The 27,854-nt window shown below is 40.4% G+C and overlaps 2 protein-coding genes across 5 annotated transcripts in view; one reads left to right on the top strand and one right to left on the bottom strand.

Annotated features, from left to right (window-relative positions):
• Positions 1-24,669, top strand: part of dnajc24 (DnaJ (Hsp40) homolog, subfamily C, member 24) — a 67,841-nt gene extending 43,172 nt beyond the window's left edge. The window contains exons 4-6 of one of the 4 annotated variants that reach the window (XR_011346387.1): positions 12,412-12,480; positions 16,660-18,225; positions 22,554-24,669. Coding sequence is in view for 2 of the 4 variants with exons in the window: in XM_069902866.1 (XP_069758967.1) it covers positions 12,412-12,480; positions 13,642-13,828; positions 16,660-16,663 (260 nt within the window). In the remaining 2 variants the exon portion in view is untranslated. Of the gene's footprint in view, positions 1-12,411; positions 12,481-13,641; positions 13,829-16,659; positions 18,433-20,264; positions 20,381-22,553 lie in introns of those variants that run through there. The other 3 variants (XR_011346389.1, XM_069902866.1, XM_069902872.1) reach the window with 3 other exon arrangements.
• immp1l (inner mitochondrial membrane peptidase subunit 1) overlaps positions 18,464-27,854 on the bottom strand; it is a 69,934-nt gene continuing 60,543 nt past the window's right edge. The window contains 3 exon segments of the mRNA XM_069922835.1: positions 18,464-18,526; positions 18,685-18,708; positions 18,710-18,784. Coding sequence (XP_069778936.1) covers positions 18,464-18,526; positions 18,685-18,708; positions 18,710-18,784 — 162 coding nt within the window.

The following is a 27,854-nucleotide window of genomic DNA, read 5'->3' as shown; positions in this document are numbered from 1 at the left end:
TTAACAGACAAAATGGTAAAGTGCTAAATTGGGGAAGGGCTAATTATGATGGGATGAGGCAGGAGCTAGGGAGAATAAATTGGGAACAGATGTTTTCAGGAGAAAGCACAGAAGTAATGTGGAGGATTTTTAGGGACCACTTGCGTGGGGTTCTCGAAAGGTTTGTCCCAGTGAGCGAGGAAAAAGATAGTAGGAAAAGGGAAATGTGGTCGACAAAACAGGTGATGCAGCTAATTAAGAGGAAGAAGGAAGCATATATTAGATTTAGGAGAAAACAAGTAAACAGAAAGGGCTCATGAAAATGATATGATAGCCAGGAAGGAGCTAAAAAGACTTGGGAGAGCTAGAAAGGTGCATGAAAGGCCATGGCAAGTAGGTTCAAGGAAAACCCCAAGGTATTCTATACAATCGTGAAGAAGGATGAGGAGAGTTTAAGGGGCAATTTAAGGATAAAGGAGGCAACCTATGCCTGGAGGCAGAAGCGGTTGGAGATGTCCTAAATGAACACTTTGCTTCAGTATTCACCAAAGGACCTAGGTGAAAATACAGTCAGAACACAATAAGCTTATGCACTGGATCATGTTGAGAATAAGAAAGAGGAAGTATTGGATAGTCTTAAAAACATTAGGATTGTAAGTCCCCGGGACCAGATGAGATATACCCCTGGTTGCTATGGGAAGGAATTGCTAGGGCATTGCCAATAATCTTTGCACCCTCCTTGGCCACAGGGGAGGTGCCGGAGGATTGGAGAATGGCAAATGCGGTTCCCTTGTTTAAAAAAGTTAATAAGGAGAATCCAGGGAATTATAGACGAGTGAGCCTTGCATTACTGGTGGATAAACTAATGGAGAGGATTCTTAAGGACAGGATTTATTCAGAGAAGTAAGATCATAAGAAGTAAAACCATTTCAGGGATGGTCAGCATGGCTTCATAAGGGGAAGAAAGTGAAGAAAGATGAGAGGAGACTTTATTAATAGAGGTCTACATGATTACAAGAGGCATGGATAAGACAGCACCTTTTTTTCGTGGCGGGAATAATATACACCAGAGGACATCAATGCAAAGTGAAGGGAGGAAAGTTTATGGAAACATCAGGGGTAAGTTTTTTTCAAGTTGTGGATTCCTGGAATGCCATGCCAGGGGTGGTGATGGAGGCTAAAACAATAGGGGCATTAAAGAGACTCTTAGACAAGCACATAGAGATAAATAGAGGGTTTTTTTTGGTTATATAGGTTGACACAGCGTTGTGGACTGAAGGGTCTGTACTGTGCTGTAATATTCTCTGTTCTAACACCATATATTTGTCATGGATCAGTCACTTGTGCTGGCAAATGTGGAAAATATCTCCAGTCCAAAATAACTCACTGTTGACAACCTGACAATACATGCTACATAGTTATGAGTTTATGATTTAATTAAGAGCACAATTCAGCGTTTAGTTCTATTTTTATAATGTAATCTGAACTCATTGTTTCATTTTTTTTGTAATTCTTTATTTATCGCACTATGAACCATATCAACCAATATATTTACAAATGCTTCTCTTTAAATATTCACAGTGACATTTTCTCTTTTTTTCCCCATCCTCTCCAAAAACAATAAATATTGAACATATAAAATACAATAAAACAATATCTTTATACAAAAGGAATACAAACAAAAAAGACATATCATCTACTTATACACATTAAATCTGATCATGTTTATCTTCTTATCGTTTTAGGTGGTGATGGTCTGAGGCCTGCTCTTTCTGTTATGTTCCATATGTGGTACCCAGGGGTTTTTAAACATTGTAACTTTGTCTTTTAAATTATATGTGATTTTTTTTTCCAATGGCATACACTTGGTTATATATTCCATTAATGTTTATAGCCATATAGTCCAACGTGGGCATCTTATATCTTTATTTTCACTTCTTTTCCGCCTCTTCACCACCTCCATCCCTTTTTTTATTACTGTTTTTTAAGTTTTCCTTTTTAATCTCAATATATGACAATGCACTTAAGACATGAAATACCCCAACAATCCCCACAAGCAATAACCTTTTAACCCCAAATGAACCTCCCCTCCTTGGATTGCCCCTTGTCCCTTGACGGCAACCACAATTCCCCTTTCCATTCGATTTGTGAACTTACTCGCAAGTGTCAACCGATTTCGCAGTGACCCTTATTCTCCCCCACCAGCCCCCCCACCGAGAACACTATTTTCCTATACTTATAACAAAGCTCTCTTTTTTTCCTTCTTCCCCTTCTCCTATCCATCTTTAAATCTTTATATGTACGTTATCTTTACTTTATATTTTTACATATTTTTGTATATTTTCTTGCTGGACATCCTTCTTGTCACTCCTTCTCCTCTCTTCTCCTGTCCTGCAAATGTTCAGCAAATTCTTGGGCTTTCTGTGGGTCCGAGAACAGTCTATTCCGTTCCCCAGGAATTAATACTTTGAGTACTGCTGGATGTCTTAATATAAAATTATACCCTTTCTTCCATAAGATTGTTTTCGCCGTGTTGAATTCCTTCCTCTTCTTTAAAAGTTCGAAGCTTATGTCCGGGTAAAAAATTATTTTTTGTCCCTTATATTCCAACGGCTTATTGTCTTCTCTAACCTTCTTTCTTACCTGCTCCAGTATGTTTTCTCTTGTCGTGTATCTTAGAAATTTTACCAATATGGATCTCGGTTTTTGATGTGGTGGCGTTTATGCGCCCTTTTGATTTCTATTTCTTCATGTGAATCTGTCGTTCCCAGCACCTTAGGAATCCATCCTTTTATAAATTCCTTCATATCTGACCCTTCTTTGCCTTCTTTCAGGCCCACTATTTTTATGTTGTTTCGCCTACTGTAGTTTTCCAATACGTCAATTTTTTGTGACAATAAATCTTGTGTCTCTTTAAAAAAATGTCACTCTCTTCCAACTTCCCTCTTAAATCATTTATCTCCATTTCTACAGCAGCTTCTTGTTCCTCCACATTTTCTACTCTTTTCCCTATTTCAGTCATGACCAACTCTAAGCTTTCCATTCTGTCTTCAGTTCTTTTCATTTTTCTTTTGATTTAACTAAATTTTAATGATAGCCATTCTTTTAATGACCTCATTTGTTCTTCAAAAAAGGCTTTATCCAAACTTTGTCCTTCTATTTTACCTTCTTCTTTCCTTTGAAATTCTTGGTCTTCTTCCTCCCCTTCTTCTGTGTTTGTATCTATGTCTGTGTCATCTTCTCTTTGATTCTGTGTATCTTCATCCACTGATGAGCTGCTTCTGTATCCTTGCTGAGCCCCCCACTGCAGGCCGACCCGCTGCTGGGCCTCCCGCTGCAGGCCGACCCCCCCTGTCGGTCGCTCCGTTGCCCCTCACCCTCTTCCAGCCCTTATTTCTCTTTCTCATCACTCTTCTTCTTTCTTGTTTACTTCCCCCAGCCAAACGCCCCAATACTGGGCATCTCGCAGCTGGCCACCCCGCGGCTGGCCACCCCGCGGCTGGCCACCCCGCGGCTGGCCACCCCGCGGCTGGCCACCCCGCGGCTGGCCACCCCGCGGCTGGCCACCCCGCGGCTGGCCACCCCGCGGCTGGCCACCCCGCGGCTGGCCACCCCGCGGCTGGCCACCCCGCGGCTGAGTCCCCCTCCCGCCGGCATTAACCTTTTCTTTTACTTGCGCACTACACATGCGCAACTCTTCGCGCATGCACAGTTGCGCACCTCTTCTTGGCTCTGAGAGCCATTTTTGGAGTCTGCCGGTCGGAAGGACACCGCTCCCCTGGGGACTCACCAACACCAGAGATCGGCCGCTCCTCTCCACGGCGGCTCTGCTCTGACATCCAGGTAAGGCCTTCTTCTTTCTTCTCTAGTGATTTTCCTTCTTCCTTTTTCTCTGTTATTCTTACTTTTTCTCTTTTGGGTGCCATCTTCTGTCTCTTCTCTGTAACTTTCTCTTTCTCTTCCTGTATTTTATGTTTATTGAGCTCTTTTTTCACACTTTTTTTTCTTTTCTCTGGAGAGGGCTGGTTCCACCCGACCAGCCACTACTCCATCACGTGACTCCCCATTGTTTCATCTTGAAACACATTCTCCCAATCATTCTTTCATATAGCATAATTGCTGATGTAGATTACAAGAAACTGAATTAACTGACATTGATTTTCAAAATCTTTGCTGAATCCCCATTGGAGTATTGGGATTCAATAATGTCTCATCATGGACTTTTATAAGTAATATATTTAATAGCTCGTGGCTAAAATAATTGCTTTCTCCAGTGGTCTACCAACTGAAAGAAGTAATTTAAAACAGAAACAATGTTATGGAAATACTCAATACCTGTAGGTCAGACAGCTCGAATGGAGAGAGCACAATTAACTGTTCAGATATTGCGATTCACAACAACTGGAACATTTTCATTTCAATTACAATTTGCAAAATGGAATTATGTCTAACACGCCCATATTTCTTAAAAGTTTCTTTTTAGTGAATACTTATTATTTTTGACAGTGTATCCCTTACAAGATTTATAAAAAATCCTCTATTTACCCTACTGGAAAATAATTTTAAGAACTTCAGTCAGGTGCTGGGTTAGGGTTTAGTGAATCTGTATTTTTATAGATATGCATAAAAACTGCAATTTGCATTGATATAGTATCTTAATTTTAAGAATAAACTGATTCTGTTCATGCAACTAAAGAAGAGTTAGGAACTCTTAACAGCCCTTGGGGATAGGAGCAGGGTGATAATGTCAGGATCACACGTATGGCAGTGATCCATTGAGAAGGTCAGAGGGGTCTGGCTAGGCAGTGTTTGAAAAGGAAAAGAATGCATTGTTATATCTAGTCATTAATAAAGAAAGTCAACTTCATGGTGCACTGGAAGAAACAAGTGAGTGTATTCTTTGTGGGTAAGCTGTTATAAATCAGTGCAGCTACAAGTATACACTCACTCGTTTCTCCTGGAGATTATCATGCCCTGAACAATTCTACCATGCTTGACCAATACAACATTCCCAATTTACAAGATTTCTCACCAAACCTCCACGGCAAACCTATATTTTCGAAAATAGATCTAGTATGTGTGCCTTCAATGTTGTGAAGATGGCAGTAACTACCCCTTTTGGCTTGTTTGAGTTTCTGTGAATGTCATTTGGTCTATGGAATGTAGCTCAGATATTCCAGCAGTTTATGGACCACATACTTGCCAGCCTCGATTTCGTGTTTGTTTACATCAACGATATTGTCGCAAGTGTGGTTGAAGAGGTGCACAAGAGCCACCTTCTCTCATTGCTTCAGAGGCTTGATGAGTTTGGCATTGTGATCAATCCCAGTAAATGGGTTTTTGGCGCTGTTGATCTTATATTCTTGGGACATAGAGTTACTTAACATGGTATTTTACCCGATGAATCGAAAGTAAGAGATTCGAGAATTTCCTACACCCATTGCATTTGGCCAATTGTGACGTGTTTTTTTAGGCATGATGAATTTTTATCGCCGACTCCTGCCGAATGCTGCAGTATCTCTATTACCCCTTACTGAACAATTAAAAGGATCTGTGAAGTCCGTGCCCAAAAGGCCATTGATTTTGGGAGACGATCCCATGTAGGTTTTCAACAATGTAAAAACTACACTTGCGAATGCCATGATGCCATGCATCAGAAGACCAATGCCTTGCTCTTTCTTACCACAGATCCATCTGTCAATGCTGTGGGAGTGGTGTTAGAACAACGATTTCTTAGGCAATGGGAACCTTTGTCGTTTTTTTTTCAGCTAAGCTGTCACTAGCTCAGTCAAAGTACAGGAACGTTTGGTCACAAACTCTTGGCCATCCATTTTGCAGTGAAAACGTTTCTGTTTTATATTGGAAAGTTGTCCTTTTACCATTTATACAGACCACCAGCCTCTTAGGCATGCCATGAGTACAACCTCATCTCTACTTGTCTAGAGAAATTCAACACCTGGACTTTATCCAACAATTTTTTATCAGACACACAGCACATCCAAGAAAAAGTGAATGCCTTGGCCAATGCCCTGTCCAGGTGTGACATTGATGTCTTACATGCAAATCCTGCCATCTATTTCACCGCCATGGCTCATGCACAGCACACCGATTCCAATCTCGTACAGCATCGCCAAATCAACTCTGGACGCCATTTTCAAGATGTGGCCCTTGATGAATCAGATGAAAAGTTAATCTGTGATTTTTCCACAGGAAGGCCAAGGCCTTTTGAGCTGGTGGCTATGAGGCAGGAGATTTTTGAGTCTCTTCATAATCTATTGCATCGTGGTAAAAGAGCATCATTCGAACTAGTTACACAGCATTTTGCATGGTCTCATGTTAAATGGGATGTTGGATTATGGGCAAGGACCTGCTTGCCAGGTCAGCACTTTAAAGTCTCCAGGCGCACGAAGCCCAAGTTGGGGGATTTTGTTGTTTCCGATTCCAGCACATGCACCTAGACTTGGTAGACCCACTTCCACCATTTCAGGGATATACTTATCTGCTCACGTGTGAAGACAGGACTACCGGTTGGCAGGAGGCCATTCCTATCACTGACATCTCTGCAGAGATGGTCACTAGGGCTTTCATGGATTGTTGGATTCCATCTTTTGTGTTCCAGTCACTATTACAATGGATCGAGAGTCTCAGTTTGAGTCGGCATTGTTCTGAGCTCTTACTGATCTGGGCACTACCTGTATTCGCACTATGGCTTATCATCCGCAGGCCAATGGTCTCATTGAGCATTTCCACTGGCAATTGAAGACAGCATTGACAGCAGGTGGTGATGCACTACGTGGAGTGAAAATGTACCCATAGTTCTCCTTGGCGTGCAAACTGCTGATGAAGCAGATCTTGGATGTTCGGTGGCAGAGCTAGTATATGGCACTACGTTAACCCTGCCAGGCGAGTTTGTGAATCTAAGTTCTATGATTCAGCTAGTTATATTGATCATCTTTGAGCCTATTCCTACGCGGCAAGCATCACCTGCAGTGTATGTGCCGAAAGATATACAATGCTGTACTCATGAATTCCTTCAGCACGATGCTGTTCACAAACCACTTCAGCCTGTTTACGATGGTCCTTTTCATGTCTTGCTTCGCCACTCAGAGACTTTTGTAATCAACAAGAATGGGAAAGCTGACGCGGTCTCCATCAACAGGTTGAAGCTGCCATATATTGACAGTCCATATTCAAAGATTGAGTAAGAAAAGGACAGATGAAGGCAGGTGAATTGTATTGTACTGTGCAGAAACTTCACCAGGATAACCCTGAAACACATTTTCCCTAATTATTTGTAGAAGAGACCAAGTCAAGTCACCTTTATTTGTCATTCATACCACAACTACTAATGCAATGCCCAGTAAAGACGAGATAGTGTTTCTCCAGGACCGTGAAGATGATTTACATCAATAAGAGTTAAATATTGTCGTAATACAATAAAAATCCATGATATACTAGTACACAAATGTTCTATGAATTAAAGAGGGGGAAACAAAACTGTGGCATAATCTGGACGTGTGGACCCGAATGCTACGGTACCTCCTTCCAGATTGCAGAAGGGAGAAAAGTTCACAAGAGGAGTGTGAGAAGTCCTTCGTGATGTTATTTGCCTTCTACATGCATTGTGTGTTGTAGATGTCCATCATGGTAGGAAGAGAGACCCCAATGATCTTCTCCACTGACTCCACTATCCTCTGCAGCATCTTACAGTCTGAGGTGGTACAGTTTCTAAACCAGGTGGTGATGCAATTGCTTTGAATGCTCTCAATACATCCTCTATAGCATCTAGTGATGATGGAGGATGGGAGATGAACATTCCTCAACTTTTGCAGGAAGTAGAGGTGCTGCTGGGCTTTCTTGGCTATGGATCTGGTGTTGATGGACCAGGTGAGATTCTTTGCCAAGTGCACACCAAGAAACTTGGCACTCTTGATGACATCAACAGTAGAGCTGTCAATGGTCAGTGGAGTGATTTCTCCCCCCCCCCCCCCCCCCCAGGCCTCCTGAAGTTGACAACCATCTCTTCTGTTTTATTAACATCCAGATGAAGATTGTTGGCTCTGCACCAGTCCGTTAGCGACTGCACCTCATCTCTGTGCGCTGACTCATCATTCTTACTGATAAGGCCCACCATGGTCGTGTCGTCAGAAAACTTGATATGGTTTGAGCTGTGTTTTGCTGCACATTCATGAATCAGCAGAGTGAACAGCAGTGGACTATGTATATAGCCTTGGGGTGCTCCCGTGCTCAATGTAATGGTCTTAGAAGTGCTGTTTCCGATCCGGACTGCCTGAGGTCTCCCCAACAGGAAGTCAAGAATCTAATTGCAGAGGGAGGTGTTCAGGCCCAGCAGGCTCAACGTCCCTATCAGATAGTGAGGTATGATTGTTGAATGCCAAACTGAAGTCACTAAGCAGCGTTGGAACCAGAAGCAGAATGTAGAAAGTTCTTGTCATGTGTAGCATGGTAAATTAGTCTTTGGAATCCTTAAGTTGCAGCATATATTACTGGTTATACAATTTTATACAGAAACTTAGTTCACACAATCACAAGATATAGCAGATCCATCCTCCCATTCAGCCCCACTCTCCAGCTTTCTCTCCATTACCTTTGGTACCCTGACATCTATTCTGTACCTTGACTGATCAAGTACCTGTCAATATTTGCCTTAAATACACCCAATGACCTCACTTCCACAGCCACCCGTGGCAACAAGTTCCAGACTCTCAACCTTCTGACTTTAAAAAAAAATTCCACATCTCTGTTTTAAATTGACACCCTTTTATCCTGAAGTTGTGCCCTCTGAAGACTCCCCTACCATGGGAAACATCCTTGTCACACCTAGTCTGCCCAGGCCTTTTAGCAATCAAAATGCCTTTGAGGAATTCATCCTTCTGTACTCCAATGAGTACAGTCCAAGAGCCAACAAATATTTCTCATGTTAACCCTTTCATTCCTGGTATCATTCTAGTAACCCTTCTCTGAACCCTCTCCAACACCAGCATGTCTTTTCTCAAATAAGTTGCCCAAAACTACACAATATTCCAAGTGAGATATCACAAGTGCGTTATAGAGTCTCGACATTACATCCCTGCTTTTTTATGCTATTCCTTGAGAAATGAACGCCAACATTACATTTGCCTTCATCACCGATTCAACCTGAAGAATAACCTTTAGGGTCTCCTGTGCGAGGACTTTCAAAGTCCCTTTGTACCTCGGAATTTTGAATTTTCTCTCCATCTAAATAGTTGTCTGTTTATTGTTTCTCCCAAAGTGCACGACCAACATTTCCAATATTGTATTTCATTTGCCACTTCTTTGCTCATTCTCCTTATCTGTCCAAGTCTCTCTGGAGCCTTTTTCTATCCTCAGCACCACCAGCCCTACCACCAATTTTGGTACCATCCACAAATTCAGCCACAAAGCTATCTATTCCATATTCCAAATCATTTATATACAGCCCCAACACCAACCCCTGCAGAACACCACTGGTAACCCGTAGCCAACCAGAATAGGATCCCTGTAATCCTACTCTGTTTCCTGCTGATTAGCCAATCCTCTACCCATGCAAGTATCCTTCCTGTAATTCCATGGGCTCTCAACTTGTTTAGCAGCCTCATGTGTGGCACTTTGTCGAAGGCCTTGTGAAACTCCAATACTCATCATCCACTGCATCTTCCCTGCCTATCCTACTTCAGATCGCTTAAAAAAAATTGCAATAGGTTTGTCAGGCATGATTTTCCTTTAAGGAAACAATTTCTGTCTCAGGCCTATCTTGCACCTCAAGGTATTCTGTAATCTCATCCTTAACAATTGACCAACAGCTTCTCAACCACCAACATCAAGCTAATAGGTCTATAATTTACTTTCTGCTGCCTCACCCCTTCTTAAATAGCAGAGTGACATTCATGATCATTACCATAATCTCTACAGCTATCTCCTTCAGAACCTATGGGTGCATTCCATCCAGTCCAGGAGACTTATTACCCTTGGACCATTTAGCTTCCCAAGTGCCTTCTGTCTCATGATCTTGACTGCACTCACTTCTCTTCCCAGAGACCCATGAGAGTTCGGTATGTTTTAATCTCTTCCAGTGAAGACTGATCCAAAATATTCATTCAGATCCTCTGCCATCTCCTTGTCTCCCATTACAATTTGTGCAGCATCATTTCTATCAGTTTTGTGTCTAATTTGGCCACTCTTTTACTCTATTTAAAAAAGCTTTTAGTATCCTCTTTGATATTATTAGCTAACCTCCTTTCATAATTCATCTCTTCCTTCCTAATTATCTTCTTGGTTGTCTTCTCTAAGTTTTTAAAAGCTTCCCAGTCCTCAATGTTCCCACTAATTTTTGTGTCCTTGCGTGCCTCCCTTTTGCATTTACTTTGGCTTCAATCACAATTATGTCATTTTACTATTCACATATTTCTTTCTTTTTGGTATGTACCTGTCCTGCACTTTCCTAATTTTTCATAGAAATTCCAACCATTGGTGATCTGTCTTTCCCATTAGTGTGCTTTTCCAATTGTCTTTGGCCAGTTCCTCTCTCGTGCAACTGTAATTTCCTTTACTCCACTGAAATACCGACATATCAAACTTTAGCCTCTCCTTTCCAAATTTCAAAGTAAACTCAGTCATATTGTGATCTCTGTCTCCTAAAGGTTCCTTTAGCTTAAGTTCTCACATCACCTTTGTTTGATTACTTAGCACCCAAATCTAACAGCTGATCCCCTGGTGGGCTCATCAAGCTGCTCCAAAAAGCCATCTGGTAGGTATTCCACAAACTCTTGAGAGAGACCTGACTTTTCCAATCTACTTTCATGTTAAACCCCCCCCATGATTATCGTAACTCTGGCCTTCTGACGTGCCTTATCTATTACCAGTTGTATTTTGTAGTCCACATCCTGGCTGTTTGGAGGCCTGTATATATCTGCTATTAGTGCCCTTTTACCATTTCTTAACTCAACTCAATAGGACCTCTTCAGATCCTATGTCCTTTCTTTCCAATGATTTAATATTGTTGCTTACCAGCAGAGCCACGCTCCCCCCTCTGCCTACCTGCCTATCCTTCCAATGCACTGTTTATCCTTGGATGTTCAGCTCCCAATGACATCCATCCTTTAGCCATGACTCAGAAATGGCCGCAACATTGCTACCTCCAAAGTTTTAGGTCCAAGTTCTGTGTTAGTAGTTCATTGAAGTGAGTAAACGTCATACTGATGGCGAGTCTTCATTAATGACTGAAGATTTCATACTGGAAAACCATTGGCGATTCTATTTTAAAATGAATAAAATTATAAAGCAGAATGCAGTTAAACCAATACCTTCAGAGTTCTTTTTCAGCTGTACCATGCCCTCTGGAGTATTCATCTCTCTGTCTCTCTCCTTTTTCTCCACTATTCCGACATCATTAACCTTTAAGTCAGCCTTGTATTAACACTTACAGTAGGGAAGTGATCTTGCCATCGAAGTAAACTCAGGGGAGGTTACAACATCAAGATTGTTCACATTCACACCCATGTATTAATTAACACATTGCTTGCAATCAAAACTGTTTCAAATTTACAAAGAACTTGTGCTAATCTGAGCGACTGTATTACTAATATGCAAGTTTAAAGTCATAGGACATACAATTAATGTCTTATTGATGTTTAATAGGATAGCTATTTTACCAAAAACATTATCAAAATTCACCTAGATCTTATCAAAATACACCACCTCAAAATGAGATGTCCTTGTTAATTTTTAAATTTTTATGGCAGTAAAAAGTGAGTTGATTCAAAAGAAACTCTGCTTCTGCTTTCAGATTAAGTACATTTATGAGCTCTGTTCTATCATTCCCAACCAGGGATTATATTAGAAATAAGACTTAGCTGTGTAGATCAAGTAACCCTTCCTTCCTTCAGCTAATCAATATTGATCATGTCAGACCTAGTGCAACCTAGGGTTATGCATAAAGTGCTATTCTGCCTTTAATAAGGTTGAACAGACCTGGGCTCAATACACTGAAAAAGCAAGAGAGAGAGAGATGATCTGCTGGAACTGGGGTTTTTTAATTATGGAAGGGTTTAATTAGGTAATTTTAGGGATGTTATCACAACATAGGGAGACCAAAATTCGGGGCCAAAAATTTACGGTGGCACTTCATAAAGCAAATACAGAATTTGGACAAAGCTGCCTAGAGTGTAGTTAGAATATACAAGTTCTACCATGTGAAATGAGATGCAAAAAATGTAATTATGTTTTAAGAGCAAGAAGTAAGCATCTGATGATGTGAACGTACACTCCAGCATTAGTAGCAGACCCATTTGTAGCATGCATCCTGCGGGAGGTGAAGCATTTTTAAAACAAGAATCAAATAGAAGTGAACCATTCTGAAGCATTAGAATCAATTTTTTTACATGGTCATCCATGTTCTCTGTTCTCTTTCAGAGGTGGCCATGACACAGAAGTGGCCAGTTGATGCTCAAGTCCCTTTAGAAGACATGAATTGGATCGAAGGTAATGATCAATGTCAAGGCTAGTTTGGTTCAGTGGGTTGCACTGTTATTCCTGAGTTAGAGGGTAATGAAACTTGATGGTTATAAACTAAGCAGACAACCTAGCAGACTATCAAAGGACAAAGATTCAGAATATTGTTTTGTTGGCTCGGGTGGAGATCCATGTAAAAGCAATGGATTTTTCTTGGTGTCTTGGAGAATATTCTCAAACAACTAATGGAAGAATGATTATCCTGTGTATCTTCATCAAACTCCTTGCTAGTAAGTTATAGAAACAGCACATGTCTTTCTCTTAAGTAAAAACACGATGCTGGAGAAACTCAGCAGATTGCACAGTGTACTTTATTTAGCAAAGATAAGGATACATAACCAATGCTTTGGGCTTGAGCCCTTCTTCAAGGTATAGATAAAATGATGGAGGCAGGCACCTGAACATAATAGTGGTGGGAGGGTGGGAAGAACAGGGGAGGAGCACAGTCCCACAGGCAGGAGGTAACAGATGGATATGGGAGGGAGGGCACAACAACAAACAAGGAGAGGGGAAATAGTATTGTGACATTTTGTCTGCAGAATTACGTGTTTTACGCATATTTTTCTTTTCTTACTTTATATCTATGTCCTCGAGTTTTCGATTCCCCTATGCTGGGGAGAAAAATTGTCACCATTCTCCTCATGATTTTGTGTCTTTTTAAATTCATCTCAACCTCATGATTCAGGGAAAAAAGTCCATCCACTCCTTGCTATTCAAGCTTCCAGTCCCCTTAATATCCTTGTGAATTTTTTCAGCATTCTCTCCACCATAACATCGTTCATTCAAGTTTCTCGCAAGTTCCAAGAAAGTTTGTTTTGTGAGCCGTCACCAATGCAATCCATATATACATTAGTACAGCAATCAAAACACAGTTCAGTGTTTGGAGTTGCAGAGAGTAATCAGCAAAGACTTGTAAGGTTTGTCATGAGTCTGATAATGCCAGGAAAGGAACTATCCTTGAATTCTGTGTCACCTCGCACTCATGAATCTTCCTGACGGGAGGAAGATGAAAAGAGTGCGGCAGTGGTTGGATGAGTATTTTACAGTATTTCCAAGGTAGTAGAAATGTAGATGGAGTCTATGGGTGGGAGGGTTTATGTAATGGACTGAACTGCATTCACAACTCTGCAGCTTCCAGCACTCTTGGGCAGATCAGTTGCTGTACCATGCAGCAATGCATCTTGTCAGGATACTTTGGAAGGTGTTGTGGGATACAGATGACATTGGAAGATTTCCTCAGGTTCCGAGGAAGTAGAAGAACTGGGGATTTTTTTTTGCTGTTGCCTCGATGTGGATGGACCATGACAGTTCATTTGAGGTATTTATTCTTGGTATCTGTCTACTACCTCGGATACAAATGTCAGATTTATTGTCAGTACATACATCACATACAGCCCTAAGATTCCTTGTTCCTGCAGGCTAGGCAGAATTACCACTTATTTGTAGTACCAAAAAATCTGTACACAACATATAGATTTATCTGTACACAAATAAAGAACTGTAAACAAACTGACTGCAATACAGTAAGATTTTTTTTTAAATTCAATAAAGTGCAAAAGTAAGAGTCCTTAAATGATTCCCTGATTGAGTTTGTTGTTGAGGAGACTAATGGTGGAGGGGTACCAGCTGTTCCTGAACCTGGTGGTGTGAGTCTTGTGGCAGCAGCGAGAACAGAGCATGTGCTGGGTGGTGTGGATCCATGATGATTGCTGCTGCTCTCTGTAGATGTTCTCAATAGTGGGGAGGGTTTTGCCTGTGATGTCCTGGGCTGTGTCCACTACCTTTTGGAGGGCTTTACACTCAAGGGTATTGGTGTCCCCATACCCGACCATGATGCACCCAGTCAGCACACTTTGCCAGGGTTTCTGGTTTCATACCAAACCTATGCAAAGCTCCTGAAGAAGTCGAGGCACTGGTGTGCTATCTTCACGATGTCATTGGGTGCAGGAAAGATTCTCCAAGATAGTGACTCCTAAGAACCTTTGGCTCACCCTGTCCATCTCTGAACCCCCAGTGATCACTGGATTGTAAACTTCTGGCTTTCCCTTCCTGAAGTTAACAATCAGCTCCTTAGTTTTGGTAAGATCAAGTGGAAGGTTGTGGTTGGTGCACCATTCAGCCCAGTTTTCAATCTTCATCCTGTATGCTGTCTCCTCACTTTTCTTTACGCAACCCACCTCAATGGTATCATCAGCAAATGTGTAAATGGTGTTATTATCATACCAAACCCTACAGTTGTAGGTGCATAGTGAGTAGAGCAGGCTAAAAATGCAGCCCTGTGGTGCTCCGGTACTGATGGAGATTGTGGAGGAGGTGTTCTTAATCTAATTGGGGTCTGAAGGTGAGGAAATCAAGATCCAATTACTGTGGGGTGTTGAGTCCCATGTCTTGGAATCTGCTGATTAGTTTTATGGGGATGATGATGTTAAATGCCAAACTGTAGTCGATAAAGAGTATCCTTATGAATGCATCTTTACTGTCCAAGTGTTCCAGGGCTTTGTGTTGGGCTGGTGAGATGGCATCTGCCTTAGACCTGTTCCTACGATAGGAGAACTGGAACGTATCCATGTCATCACTCAGATAGGACCTGATATGCTTCAACACCAGCCTTTCAAAACAATTCATCACTGGTGATGTAAGTGCTGCGGGTCAATAGTCATTAAGGCAGGTTACTACACGACAGGGTACCAGTATGATTGAAGCCTGTTTGAAACGGGTGGGTACCACGCCCTGCTAGAGTGAGATAGTGAAGATATCTGTGAATACATTGGTAAGTTCGTGAGCACAGATTTTTAATACCCAGCCAGGTACTCTGTCCAGGCTGGATGCTTTCTACCTCCACACTGTTGATGCAGACCAGAGAGCGAGTTCTGCCCCTTTCTGAAAGTCTACCATTAGCTCCTTAGTCTTACTAACATTGAATGTGAGGTTGTTTTCTGACATCAAGCCAGTATCACTGTTGCCCACTTTCAAGGAACCATGTACCTGTACCTCAAATTCACTGTTCTACAGCATTCTAGGGTCCAGTCTTTACTGTGCAAGTGCTGTCCTGCTTTAACCTACAGGCGCAACATCTTGCATTTGTCAAAATTAAATTCCATCTTTTATTTCTTTGCCCATTTCTCAGTTGATCTAGATCTTGTTTTAATCTGTAATAACCTTGGAGAGTATCTCCAATCTACCACTAATTTTTGGACATCTGCAAACTGACTAACCATATTAGCTACTTTGCCATCCAAATTGTTAATATGTAACAAGCCACGATAATGGTGGGAAAAGAGGGGGGTTGCACAAAAATGGATAGTTGGGGGAACATGGAAAGAACTAAGAATGGTGGAGTTTCTATCAGTAAGTATGGTGGATCTGTAGAAATAGATGAGTCTAAAGATTAGAATGGATTAATGGGATTTAAGATATTACCTGTGGTGTTTGAGATGTAATCTTTTCATCATCCTCCACAAAGTGACATCTCTGCAAAAGATGGCATTTATCCCCCAGCCTACTTGTTCTGATGGAAGTTGCAATTTACAGATGGTGGACAATTAGATGTCAGGATAAATAAGTTTATAATAGCTTGATTTAAATATTACAGTGTCATTGGAGCAGAGGCAGGCACTTTTGCAAAGATCAAAGTATGTGATTGTTGAGATACTAATTTTGGTTAAAAGTACACCTAGGCTATGAATATTTAATCTGAAATATTTGAGCGATGAAGATGTTCCATTTGGGTTTAACTTGTGAGACCTTCACCTTTTCAACAAAATAATTATGGTTTGTTAGCTAATGTCCCACCTTTCCTGCAGATCTGTAGTTTATGAGATACCACCAACTCTGATCTCTTGATCCTGAATTTAGTTGCTCCACTATTGGCCATGCTTTCATCTGCCTAAACCCTGAACTCTGCCATGTACTTTCCAAAGCTGTGCCTCTTCATTTCTTTACTCTTTCCTTCCTTCAAACTGAAATCTGTTGAGTTTCTCCAACACTTTTGATCAAGATTTTAGACATCCACCTTAATGCTTTAAGTTTTGGTAACCTTCCAGTGAAGCAACTTGGAACATTTTACTATATTTATACAGGTGGCCATTATGGCTTTAAGAAAAGATGTATATTTGTATGTATGTTAATGCTTTTATTTTGCTTTTCAAGCTGACCAATGCTATACCTACAGTTGCCGATGTGGCGGAGAATATATCCTTCCTGTAGATGAGGCAGAAGAAAATATGTTTCTCATCTGTTGTCATACTTGTTCTCTCAGCATAGAGATCTTGAACAAAAGTTGAAATCTTTAAATGCAACCTGTTTTTAAACTATTTATCAGAAGGTAATCAGCCATAGAATTTTTATCAACCACAAAGAACGGAGGCTATCATTGTAAACTGATTAAATGAACCAAACTGCCTAACTGAATCATATTTTGACTGGTTCATGTGGTTGAATCAAAACTACATCACATGTTTGCAAGCTTCAACACAATGGCAGTTTAATGAAGTCAGATGATCAACATGCAGAGTTCCTTCAGTGCCTGTCTATGGAAAGTACAAGAGCCGCCCTGCCAATCAACATGTGCAATTAACTGCATCAGCCATTTATGTTCACTTTGTGGGAAATAAACAACAAATGTGCACACAAACTCGCCTTGTAAAAGAGGATCAGCATGCGACAAAAGAGTTTGAGGCTCACTTCTCCCATCAATTCCAAGGTCAATGTTTGCATGCTGATATTCTGCATAACTATAAATTCTACTGATCAAAAAATGAGTCATTTTATTTGCTTGCAAAATTTGTATTTGTTCGATGTTAAAAGTATAGATTTATTAATGTAGTCTTACACAGCATACTCTCACAAAAGAAACATTGAATTCAAGTGTAGCTTCCTGGTTTGGAGGTTCTTGGGTTCAAAGGTATGTCCTAATCATTGTTAGAACATTTCTGCCCCTCATTTTGACAAACTAAAAATACATTTATTCTGTTCACACTGCAACCCATCTAAAGTATTTCTTGCAAAACTTGATTGTGTGTCCTTTATTAATGACTGGAGAGGAATATAGGCTGAACACAGACATCTAGTTTGGGTATACATCTCTGTCAGCATGGACATGTTGGGCCGAAGGGCCTGATTCTGTGCTGTAAAATTGTATGAGTCCAATTCTATTCTAGAATTCGCTATATTTGCATGAGAGTGGATCTGACAATTGGTCTGAGTGACGAATTAAGAAAGTACAATTATATAAATATTTTATTTTAAAACTTTTTAACAAAATACATGAATACAAAAATGGTCGTTTATTCAGCACTTTTGAGCATTCTAACCAACGGCTCTCTGCTACAGGAGGAATGGAATATCATTTTTTATTTACTGTGGACTAGGTTTTTTAAAAAGTCCTAATTAGAAATATCTTTGTGGAAAGACAGCCTCACCAGTGTATTTGGCTGCCCATCGTTGTTTAGGTAGTGGCCAATTAGTTCCTCATGGTAATCTCTACAACACTGTGAGTTGTTTTAAATATGCTATATAAATAACTAAACTATTTAAATTTACCACTGCCTGATATTGATCTCAATCACAGGGAGAAGAAAATAGAATGAAGTTGAAAAAGGATACTAAATCTGCCATGATGGAAAGGCAGGCAGACTCCAAATGGTTTACTTCTTCTCCTATGCCTTATGATGTTGTAATCCTTTTCACCAAACTACTAGATTTGAGAATCTTGCTGTGAGTGTACTCCATCTTTCTTCAAGTTCTTGAATTCTTGACCATAAAAGACATCTTCCTTTATAAATTGTTATTGTAAGTGTTTCAGAGTACAGTAGGTACCTTGCTTAAAGCATAACTTTATTCATCCACAAAGCACCTTTGAAGTCTCTGGTTGCAATATATCTTCTGGCTTTGAGATGCAAATAAAACATTAGTTCTTAGTGATACTGACTTAATCTGTTGCTATAGATTTCATTCATCGAGAGGAAGTTTGATTGGGACTTTCTTGCAGGAAACCAAATTCATGTGGAGGCCAAATCTATAAAATATAGATATATTTTCATTAGCATAAATGACACATACTTTTTATTAATTACCATTTAATGTTACTCCTTCACTATAACAGGTGACATATAGTGATTGATTAGACAAGTATTCTCTGCAAGAATTACCATCAAGTTTTTAATACTTACATACTCGTCCCTGAATCAGTGCATAAGGAAACTGGTCCATAATTCCTGGAGTCTGTGGAGTTCTGCAAGTTGTCACCTTCTAACCAAACGTGACCTTTTGGAACCTAAAGGAAATGTTAAAAATATCTTTAGATGATTTAAAATTCAGATAAAGTCATGCAAAAAAATAAAATAACTTCTGCTTATTTTTAATCAGTACACATTAACACTAAATTGATCCTATAGCTATTCTCAGGTACAGGAAGTTGTGGCATGTCCAAATTAACACATTAATGGTGTCTTCAACATCAGAACCAGTCTCTAAACTCAAATAATAGCTTATGTTGCTAATAAAACAAGTCTATCTCAGGAATCTGCTGTCGAATATGTCAGGGAGGTTACTCTGTTAACCATTGAATTCTCAAGGAACCTTTTTTAATTGAGCGAATAACCTCGAGGGTTAATTCTCAATGAAGGTGTTTCATTTGCAGGCCACACAGTGATAATGTATCGATTAACTTGTTATCAGTTGTTATTCTTTGACATCTAGCAAGATTTAGCATTGAAGTGTGTTCAGAATTGTTGAAGTTTCTAAAAAATATGACAAGGGACAAAATGTAAAGGGACTGGTGTGGGAGAACAGGGTTTGAATTTTAGGACATTGGCACCAGTATTGATGAAGGAGGGAGATGATCTGAAGGGTCAGGCTCCATCTGAACCAGGCTTGAATCAAATTATGTGAATCGCTAGCCCCATTCTAAAACACATAATTTAGATATGGCAACAAATTAATAACTGTATAGGTCTAAAAGTGGGTTTGTCTTCAAAAACACCCTTGTGTTATCAAAATGAGTTAATACCAATGACATAAGGAAATAAAATCCTGGACTTTTGGCCCAGCAAAAGTATCAAGTCTATCGAGGATATTTGAACAGCTAAAAAATGGATACGATTTGTCAAATTGAATTTTCTTCTGCTCTCTTCATTTAAGATCTTTTTTAAGCGATAGCTCAAGACCAGCCATGACCCTGCCAATGTGTAGTGACATGGAGGCTCTTCTTCCAAAGGGGATCACAAGTACATTTGTATCTAAGATGTATTTCCTATTGCAGAGCAATAGCCTGAAACTGGGCCTGCACAAATCTAGGGGAAAGGTGGGAGATGAATGTGGGTGCCCTCATAGAGTCCAGGAACTAGAGCCCAGTCAGTTACAGTCCTAATCACATCCTCTACCGTTTTCCACTCTGCCCGCAACTGTAAATCCCACTGCAGCAAGGAGGGGCCCGTCTTCTGGATAGCAGCTTCTTCCTGGACCCACAGGGATGTGTTACCCTCCATGGCCTCAGATAGCATCTGCAAGCTGTTGTTCAAGTTTTCCTGACTGGATAACCCACCCAGATACCTGTTTCCAATGGGGTACACTCATGCAGTAGATCTGGAGCAGCCTGTAACCACAGCTCAAACTTACTGTATATTGACCAGCCTGCATGCTAACTGCATGCCTTTATTTTCTCTGGCCCAAGTTTCCCCATCTTGGAGCAATGCTGCAGCAGTGTTTACACCTCATATTTTAACTGGGTGATCTCTTGTTCTTTTCGTCACAAGGGTTCATGTTGGTGCCACAAGAAGACTGTCAGCAGCCAAACGATCCCTCTATGGCTCCCCTTAAATCCATTGAACTCAAATTATTTGAGGAGCGACACAAGATGGTAGCCAATTTCCTCCCCTTATAAGTAAGTCCACACTATTTGACCATTCCACCGGCTTGTGATGCTCTTCCAGCATGCTGACCAGGCTGCAGAAGCCAGCAGTATCTGATTAACCACAGTACTCTCCCATGTATGTGGGGCCCTTCATTTTAACCTTTTGCTAGAACATTGCTCCCACTCAATTGTCCAGTTTTGCCTTGAGCCATTCTTGTAGCGCCAATCTGTGCTAGGAAAATAAGTTTGAAGGGTTCAAATAGTGACAACCCTCTCTATTTGTCAGTATGAAACAGTGAACTTTGTTTATACATGACACCAATACATAACAGGAGACACAAATGCAAACCAGTAATGTTCTGATACAAGTTTGCTAAAAAAAATGCCCGATGTTAATTTGTGGGTTCATACAATCAGTACCTATCAACCGTATCGCGACAAGCAGACACAGCACATGAATTAACAAAGTGATGCATATCTACAAGTTACAAGGGCAAGACACAATAGGGGAGTGGTGCTTGGAAGCCAAGGGGGTGGCAGCCCGAAAAAGTTTGGAAACCACTGCTCTAAACCCATCCTGTCCATCTTCTGTCCAATTTATTCTTAGACATTGCAACAGTACCTGGCTCAACCAACTCCTCGAGCAGCCCATTACATACATTACATCACCATACTCTGTGTAAAAAGTTTACCTCTCTTAAGATTCCTGTAAAATCCTTCCCCCTTCCCTGAATCCTATATTCTCTAGTTACTGATTCTCCTACCCTGGACAAGACTCTATGCATTCACCCGATCGATTCCTTTCACTATTTTGTACACCTCTATGAAATCACCCCTTATCCTCCTGCACTCCAAGGAATAAAACCCTAGCCTGATCAACCTCTTCCTATAGCTCAGGTCCCTGAGTCATGGCAACAACCTCATAAACCTTAGTGGTTAGCTTAGAAAGTGCAAAAATGAATGCTACAGACTGAGACAGGAAATTTTAGCACGAATTAAATGAAAGTAGCATGCCTTGGGTGATAAGAGTTTGTTAGTGCTTTGACAAGCTGTGTTCTGGCCTGCATGCACTGATTTCTCAGTTATAAAGCAGTCCCATTTTCACCTACGATGGCAAGTTGAGATACCAACAAAAGTTAACCCATAGCATTTTTGCTTGGCAGTTGATTCATATATTGCTCTAGGTCACTGGAGGATCTTGTCAGCCAAGGAATGTTTATTTCAAAGCAAAAACTTTGGTTCTCAACTCCCTCCTTCCAATCAGGAGAGTAAAAAACCACCATTCAAGCAGAGTACTGTATCTAAATCAGTTCATACAGGGATTCTTGTTTAAAAAGATGGTCGGGTAACATTTCAGGAGGTTTTCTCAGGTGTTTGCTGATGCTATTATTTTAAATTTGTAAAAAGCCACATTAAAAGGACAGACAACAAAGTTATGATTTCCTGTAAAAATCTACCAATATCAGTGTGAACAATACCATATACATTTTTAATGTTTTAAAAATTGAAAAGAAAATATTTGAAAATCATGTATGTAGGACAGTATGACATTTTATTCACTTTCTTTTTACAAGACCAAGGACTGAATGAGACAAAAAGGTGAATCAATTTAGGTCTTCCTGTAGAATGTGTAAGGATTATTATGTTTTTTTATCCTAATAACTTAATTCAATATTTAACAAAGTGGAGCAGGATTCACATTAGCATACCCTAGTTAAATTGTCCTAAAACTAGATGGTATGTGGGTGGTGCAGCAGTTATTCTGCCAGACTGGTAGTCCAGAATCAAAACAATCCAGAGAATTGAATCCAAATTCCAACACTCTTGGTTTAAAATTTAAATTCAATTGATAATCTGAATTTGTAAAACCAACCCGTCTTTGTGAAGATAACTGAAAAATAGTGAATTATTATAAAATTATCTGGTTATCTCACATCTGGTTTGGGGAAGAGATTTTTGCCACCCATATACACTCTGACCTTGTGTGCCTCCAGACCTATCACAAGGTTCCATTTTAATTACTCAACTACTTTCAACCAGGCATTGGTCTGGGTATCACGTTCAGATACAATGCTCCTTACAATGAAGTTAATCTCACAAACTCCTCTGAAAAACATTTAAGAACTGGCATCTAAATTGAGAGAAGAGTCTTACTGATTGGAAATTAATTCTGACATTATTCTATTCACAGGATCAGACCTTACAGTCAAGGTATGAACTCCTGGGCACATCCTGTCTCCAGTAACTCAGACACACTGGAAATGATAGCTCAGTTCTAACTCCACTAATCCTCAACCTTGATTCCAGACCTCATAAAGTTTAATATCGTCAGATTAAACACGGAAGGAAAAATGATTACCACCTACTGAACTTCAGCTGAAAAAGCATTGAAAGTAATGAGGGCATTGGGTGGACATTTGTGTTCATTATTGAGTAGTTTGGTAGCACTAACAGTGGCTAAGTCCTGAAAGAATTGCCACCAGACTGTGTCTTCAGCTGGTCGTGAGCAAGCCAACACGAGGGACAAATCTATTTGAACATGTCCTCACTAATTCATGTGTCCAAGAAGCATGATTCCAAGGAAGGGACCACCACACTGGAAGAGAGTTCTGTCTTTACACTGAAGACAGCCTCCTTCACATATGGAACTAGAACCATGCAAATAGAACTGACTCAGAACAGGCCTGGATGCTCAGAACTGGCATTCTTAAAACATTGCAGACCATCAACAACTGCATCAATAAATGTCACCACAATCTTGAACTAAATGGCCTGGCATATTCCATACTGTTACATCACTTTAAAGCCAGGAGATAAAAAGAATGGTTCAATCATGAGAGCAGAAGGACATATCATGAGCCACAGCAAGCACACCTAAAGATGATGAGGCATTAGTCTAGCAAAGTTGTAGGATAGGATTATTTGCTGCTAATATCAAAAATGTTATTCATCAGATAATGCGAAGTGATCTCACAACAATAAATCAGATTGAAGCTCTGACTGAGTCAATGACTCAACAACTATTGCCTTGTAGCACTAACATCTACTGTGATGAAATGCTTTGAGAGTCTGGTCATGGCCAGAATTAACATGGACCTAAGCAAAGATCTGGACCCTCTGCAATTCCCCCATCATCACAAATTACTCCACACCAGATGAAATACCACTGACTCTCCACTCAGCTCTGGATCACCTCGAAAACAGAAACTCATACATACGGCTGCTCTTCATCAACTAAAGCTCAGTCTTCAATACTATTATTCCCTCAGTGCTGGTCAAGAAGCTATAAACTTTAGGCCTCTGTACCCCCCTGTATAACTTGACTTTCTCATCAAAGACCACAGTCAGTATGAATTGGAAATGTCTCCTCCTCCCTGACTATCAACACAGGCGCACCCCAAGGACACATGCTTAGCCCACTGCTCTACTCACTATACACTCACAACTGTATGGCCAGGCACAATTCCAATGCTATCTACAAGTTTGCCAATGACACCACATTTGGTAGAATCACAAACAGCAATGAGGAAGTGCACAGGAGGGAGATAGATCAGCTCTTTGAGTGTTAATACATTAACAACCTTGCACTCAACGTTAGCAAAACCAAGATGATTGTGGACCAGGAGGGAGTCAGGAGAAACACCAGTCCTCATCGAGGGCTCAGTAGAGGAGAGAGTCAAGAACTTCAAATTCCTGGATGTCGACATCTCCAAGGATCTGTCCTGGAGCTTCCATGTTGATGTAATCACGAAAAGGCCTGCCAGCAGCTAGGTTTGTGAAGTGCTTGAGGACATTCAGTATGTCACCGAAGACTTGAAAACTTCTACAGGTGGACCGTGGAGAGCATTCTGGCTGGTTGCATCACTCCCTGGTATGGAGGCGCCAAATCTCAGGACAAGAAAAAATTCCAGAGGGTTGTTAATTTGGCCTGTGACATCACAGGCACCAGACGTCACTCCATCGAGGACAACTACATGAAGCAGTATCTTAAAAAGCAGCCTCAATCCTCAAAGACCCCACCACCACCAGACCATGCCCCTTTTCACTCTACCATTGGGAAAAAGGTACAGGAGCCTAAAGATGAGAACTTAGTGGCTCAAGGACAGCTTATTCCCCGCTGCCATCAGATTCCTGAATAATCAATGAACCAAAGCCACTGCCTCACTTTCCGTACACTGTTATTTTTTATATATTATTGTAAGATGGCTCATAATATGAAATTTGCATTGTGGTGCTGCCACAAAACACCAAATTTTGTGACTTGTTCATGACAATTCTGATTCTGAAGTCATGATCAATTTATCCTTTGCCCAATGGAAGGGGGAGGGGGGTGTGGTGGTGGGGGGGGGGGGGGCGAAGAGAGTTTGACCAGAATGGGATGGGTCCTTTATTATGTCAGCAGCTTTTTACAGAGACAGTGGGAAGTTGGTTTGAAGATTCCTTTGCAGCACCATTGGACAGAGTGGAAGTATCCATCACCAAAATCCATCACCAAATCTCGTATAAACAACGCTGGAAAAACTCAGCAGGTCAAACAGTGTTCTTTATATAGCAAATATATAAATACATAATCAACGTTTCGGTCTTGATCCCTTCACCTCCCCCCTTACCTTTTTATTCTGACACCTGCTGACATTTTGCCCATTGTTGATGAAGGGCTCAACCTTGAAACATCAGTTATGTATTTTTATCTTTGGGCACTGTTTGACCTGCTGTGTTTCTCCAGCGTTGTGTTTTTACTTCAACCACGATGTATGCAGACTTTCATGTTTTACTTCTTACTCCAAAATCTAGTACATGCTGCTCATTTATTCATCACGTACTGAAGCATTCATCCAAACAAATGGTAAATGGCAAGGGCTTCCTGCCAGCTGCCTGTGGAACCTGCACACTACCTCTCTCCCTCCCCAACTAACTCAAACTTGCATTATCTATTGACAAATACCATCCTGATGCCAAAGAAATAAATGTAAACTGTGGCTTTTTAAGATAATGTAACATAAGCATAATATGGGTTAGAAATGTTGATCATTATAATCTTCTTCAAGAATATCCACACTCCTTCAATTTATGCAGGGAAGGTACCATTTTCTGCATCATGTTCATTCTGTCACGCTAATTGCACAGCAAAACAGAAAGGAAAAGACTATTTGACACAAGCATAACTTCAAAAGGCACTTGCACTTTTAAAGTGGAAAAAAATAAAATAATTTACATCTCCCCAACTAAATGTCTAAACATTAGCACTTCTTAAAAAAAATACATCTGTAACAAATGCTCTTGGATTTTAAGGCAAGTCACCATGTTTCACTAACCTTGCCCCTGTTTCTGGTACTGCAGAGTCATGCTGTGATTTCTGCAGGCCAGATTTTATTGATAATTTGCGCCTGTGAAGTAGGAAGGCTGAGCCTCATTTTGCAGTTTAATGTGCACTCAGTCTTCTGATGTGTTTGCTGTGAAGCAAGCCCCATACATTACAAGTTCTTCAATCTGAACAAAAATAAAATAATTTTAATTTTCTTAATGAATGATTCAGACATAAAATCATTTCAAGAAAAGCTTCAGCAATTTGGAATCTTTCGTATGCAGCTGTAATTAGAAAAAAATCATGAGTGTCCAAGAGAATGAGAATCAATATTTGCATCACTGCTCAGTATTGCAGCACCTAAGAGTGATGTTAGTTAATGCTGTAAACTGTAACTAAACAAAAACAGCAGGGATGCAATTCTGAACTGCATGCCACAGAGTTATATATTGGCACAGTTGGATGCTTCCAGGAGTGAAATGTATGGGCACTTATCCCATTTAGCACTCCAAGCATTTTGTGTTCTTTCAGAATACTTCAGACACGACATGTTTGAATCAGCAATCTAGGCTTCCGGTTGAATTAATTGGGCAGCAAATGCCATTCAATAGAACTCCACAACATTTATGCTCCACCTTAGCCTCTACCTGCTCCTGGCTCTAACTTCTGTGCTGAATAGAAGAGCACTGCACTGTTGGAGGTGTCTACACTACAAATACACATGCATACATAACGCGCAGACAAAAGATACATATACACAGTACACATATCAAAATACATATTAATAAATTGTAGCATCTCAGAGAGTTGTTTTAACAGTTTCAAAGAAGTGTAAAGAGAGCTTCGCCTTTTGACCTGGGCATTCTTTATTCTTTGACAAACATTTCTAAAACATTATCTGGGTATTATCACACCACCTTCAATGGAAGTTTGTTATAGAACATTACAGCACAGAAAACAGCCCCTTCAGTCCTTCTAGTCCCTGCTGAACTGTACAAATTATTTGCTGCATTTACTATGCTTTGTTGCATGTAGACATTGAACATCTTGATAGAAATGTCAACGGTGCTACAGAAATGTAAGTAAGTATTTCTTCCCTTTCTTTCAACACATCCAACCATTGTTGAAGTAAAACATAAACGTTTGCAGACAGCATGGTTGAAGTAAAAAGACAAACCTGGAGAAACTCAGCAGGTCAAGGTATAACGAAGGACTCAAGCCCGAAACGTTGATTATGTACCTTTATCTTTGCTATATAATGTATACTGGTTGACCTGCTGAGTTTCTCCAACATTGTCATTTTACTACTACCATACATCGGCATAGCAGATAACACTGCTGCTTAACAGCTCCAGGTTTGATCCTGACTTCATGGTGTTATGTGAAATAAGCACATTCTCCCTGTTCCTCCTCCATACCAAGGGCATGATATGTTAATTACCTACTATAAATTACCCTTTAGTGCAGGTAAGTGGTAAAAAAAAGAATCAAAAGGGATCTGAGAAGCATGAGAGAAAGAATAAATTGCAGAACTAGGAAGAGAAGGGAATGAGACTGATGGGGATTTTCTCTACTAGATGCTGGCATGGAATTAATGAATTGAATTCCCACCTGTGTTAGGATCCTTGCTTCCTCAAGTATTTATGTACTTGAATATATCGAGATAATTTCCTCATCTAGTCATGTGGCAGCAAATTCCAAATTCTCAGGATGCTCATCTAAATTCCTCATTAGTAGCCATCTTATACTGTAAACCAAACCATAGTCTTACTGAGAATAACTTCCTAATGTATCCAAGATGCCTGCTGTAAATTGGATTCTGGGAGGCCTGTGAGCACGTTAACCCCAATATTTACATTTCTAGATGTAGGTCCATGTCCCTGGTGGCAGATTTGCACACCAAAAAAAAATACATTAAGTACAAGTCTGCCAGTAAGGAAAAGGAGGCTGGATTGGGTCAAACCTGAGAGGCAGAATGCAGAAGCCATAATTCTATTTCTAATGAGAACGAGGTCAATAATGAAAGAACCATTACAGTAACTGTATCTCTCCCTTCTCAAATCCCCATTCTTGTTTATTAACAATTAACAGTCTACAGTTGTACAGCATAGGCTCCGACAACAAGAGTATGTCACATCTGCTTGCTCTGTCTCTGTCCTACAGAAAGCTAGTTAATGAAAAAGTTTC

Source organism: Narcine bancroftii, chromosome 1 (genome assembly GCF_036971445.1).
Source record: "Narcine bancroftii isolate sNarBan1 chromosome 1, sNarBan1.hap1, whole genome shotgun sequence".
In the NCBI taxonomy this organism is placed as follows: domain Eukaryota; kingdom Metazoa; phylum Chordata; class Chondrichthyes; order Torpediniformes; family Narcinidae; genus Narcine; species Narcine bancroftii.
The sequence above is the reverse complement of the archived record's forward strand: the minus strand, read 5'-3'. Positions and strand labels throughout refer to the sequence as shown.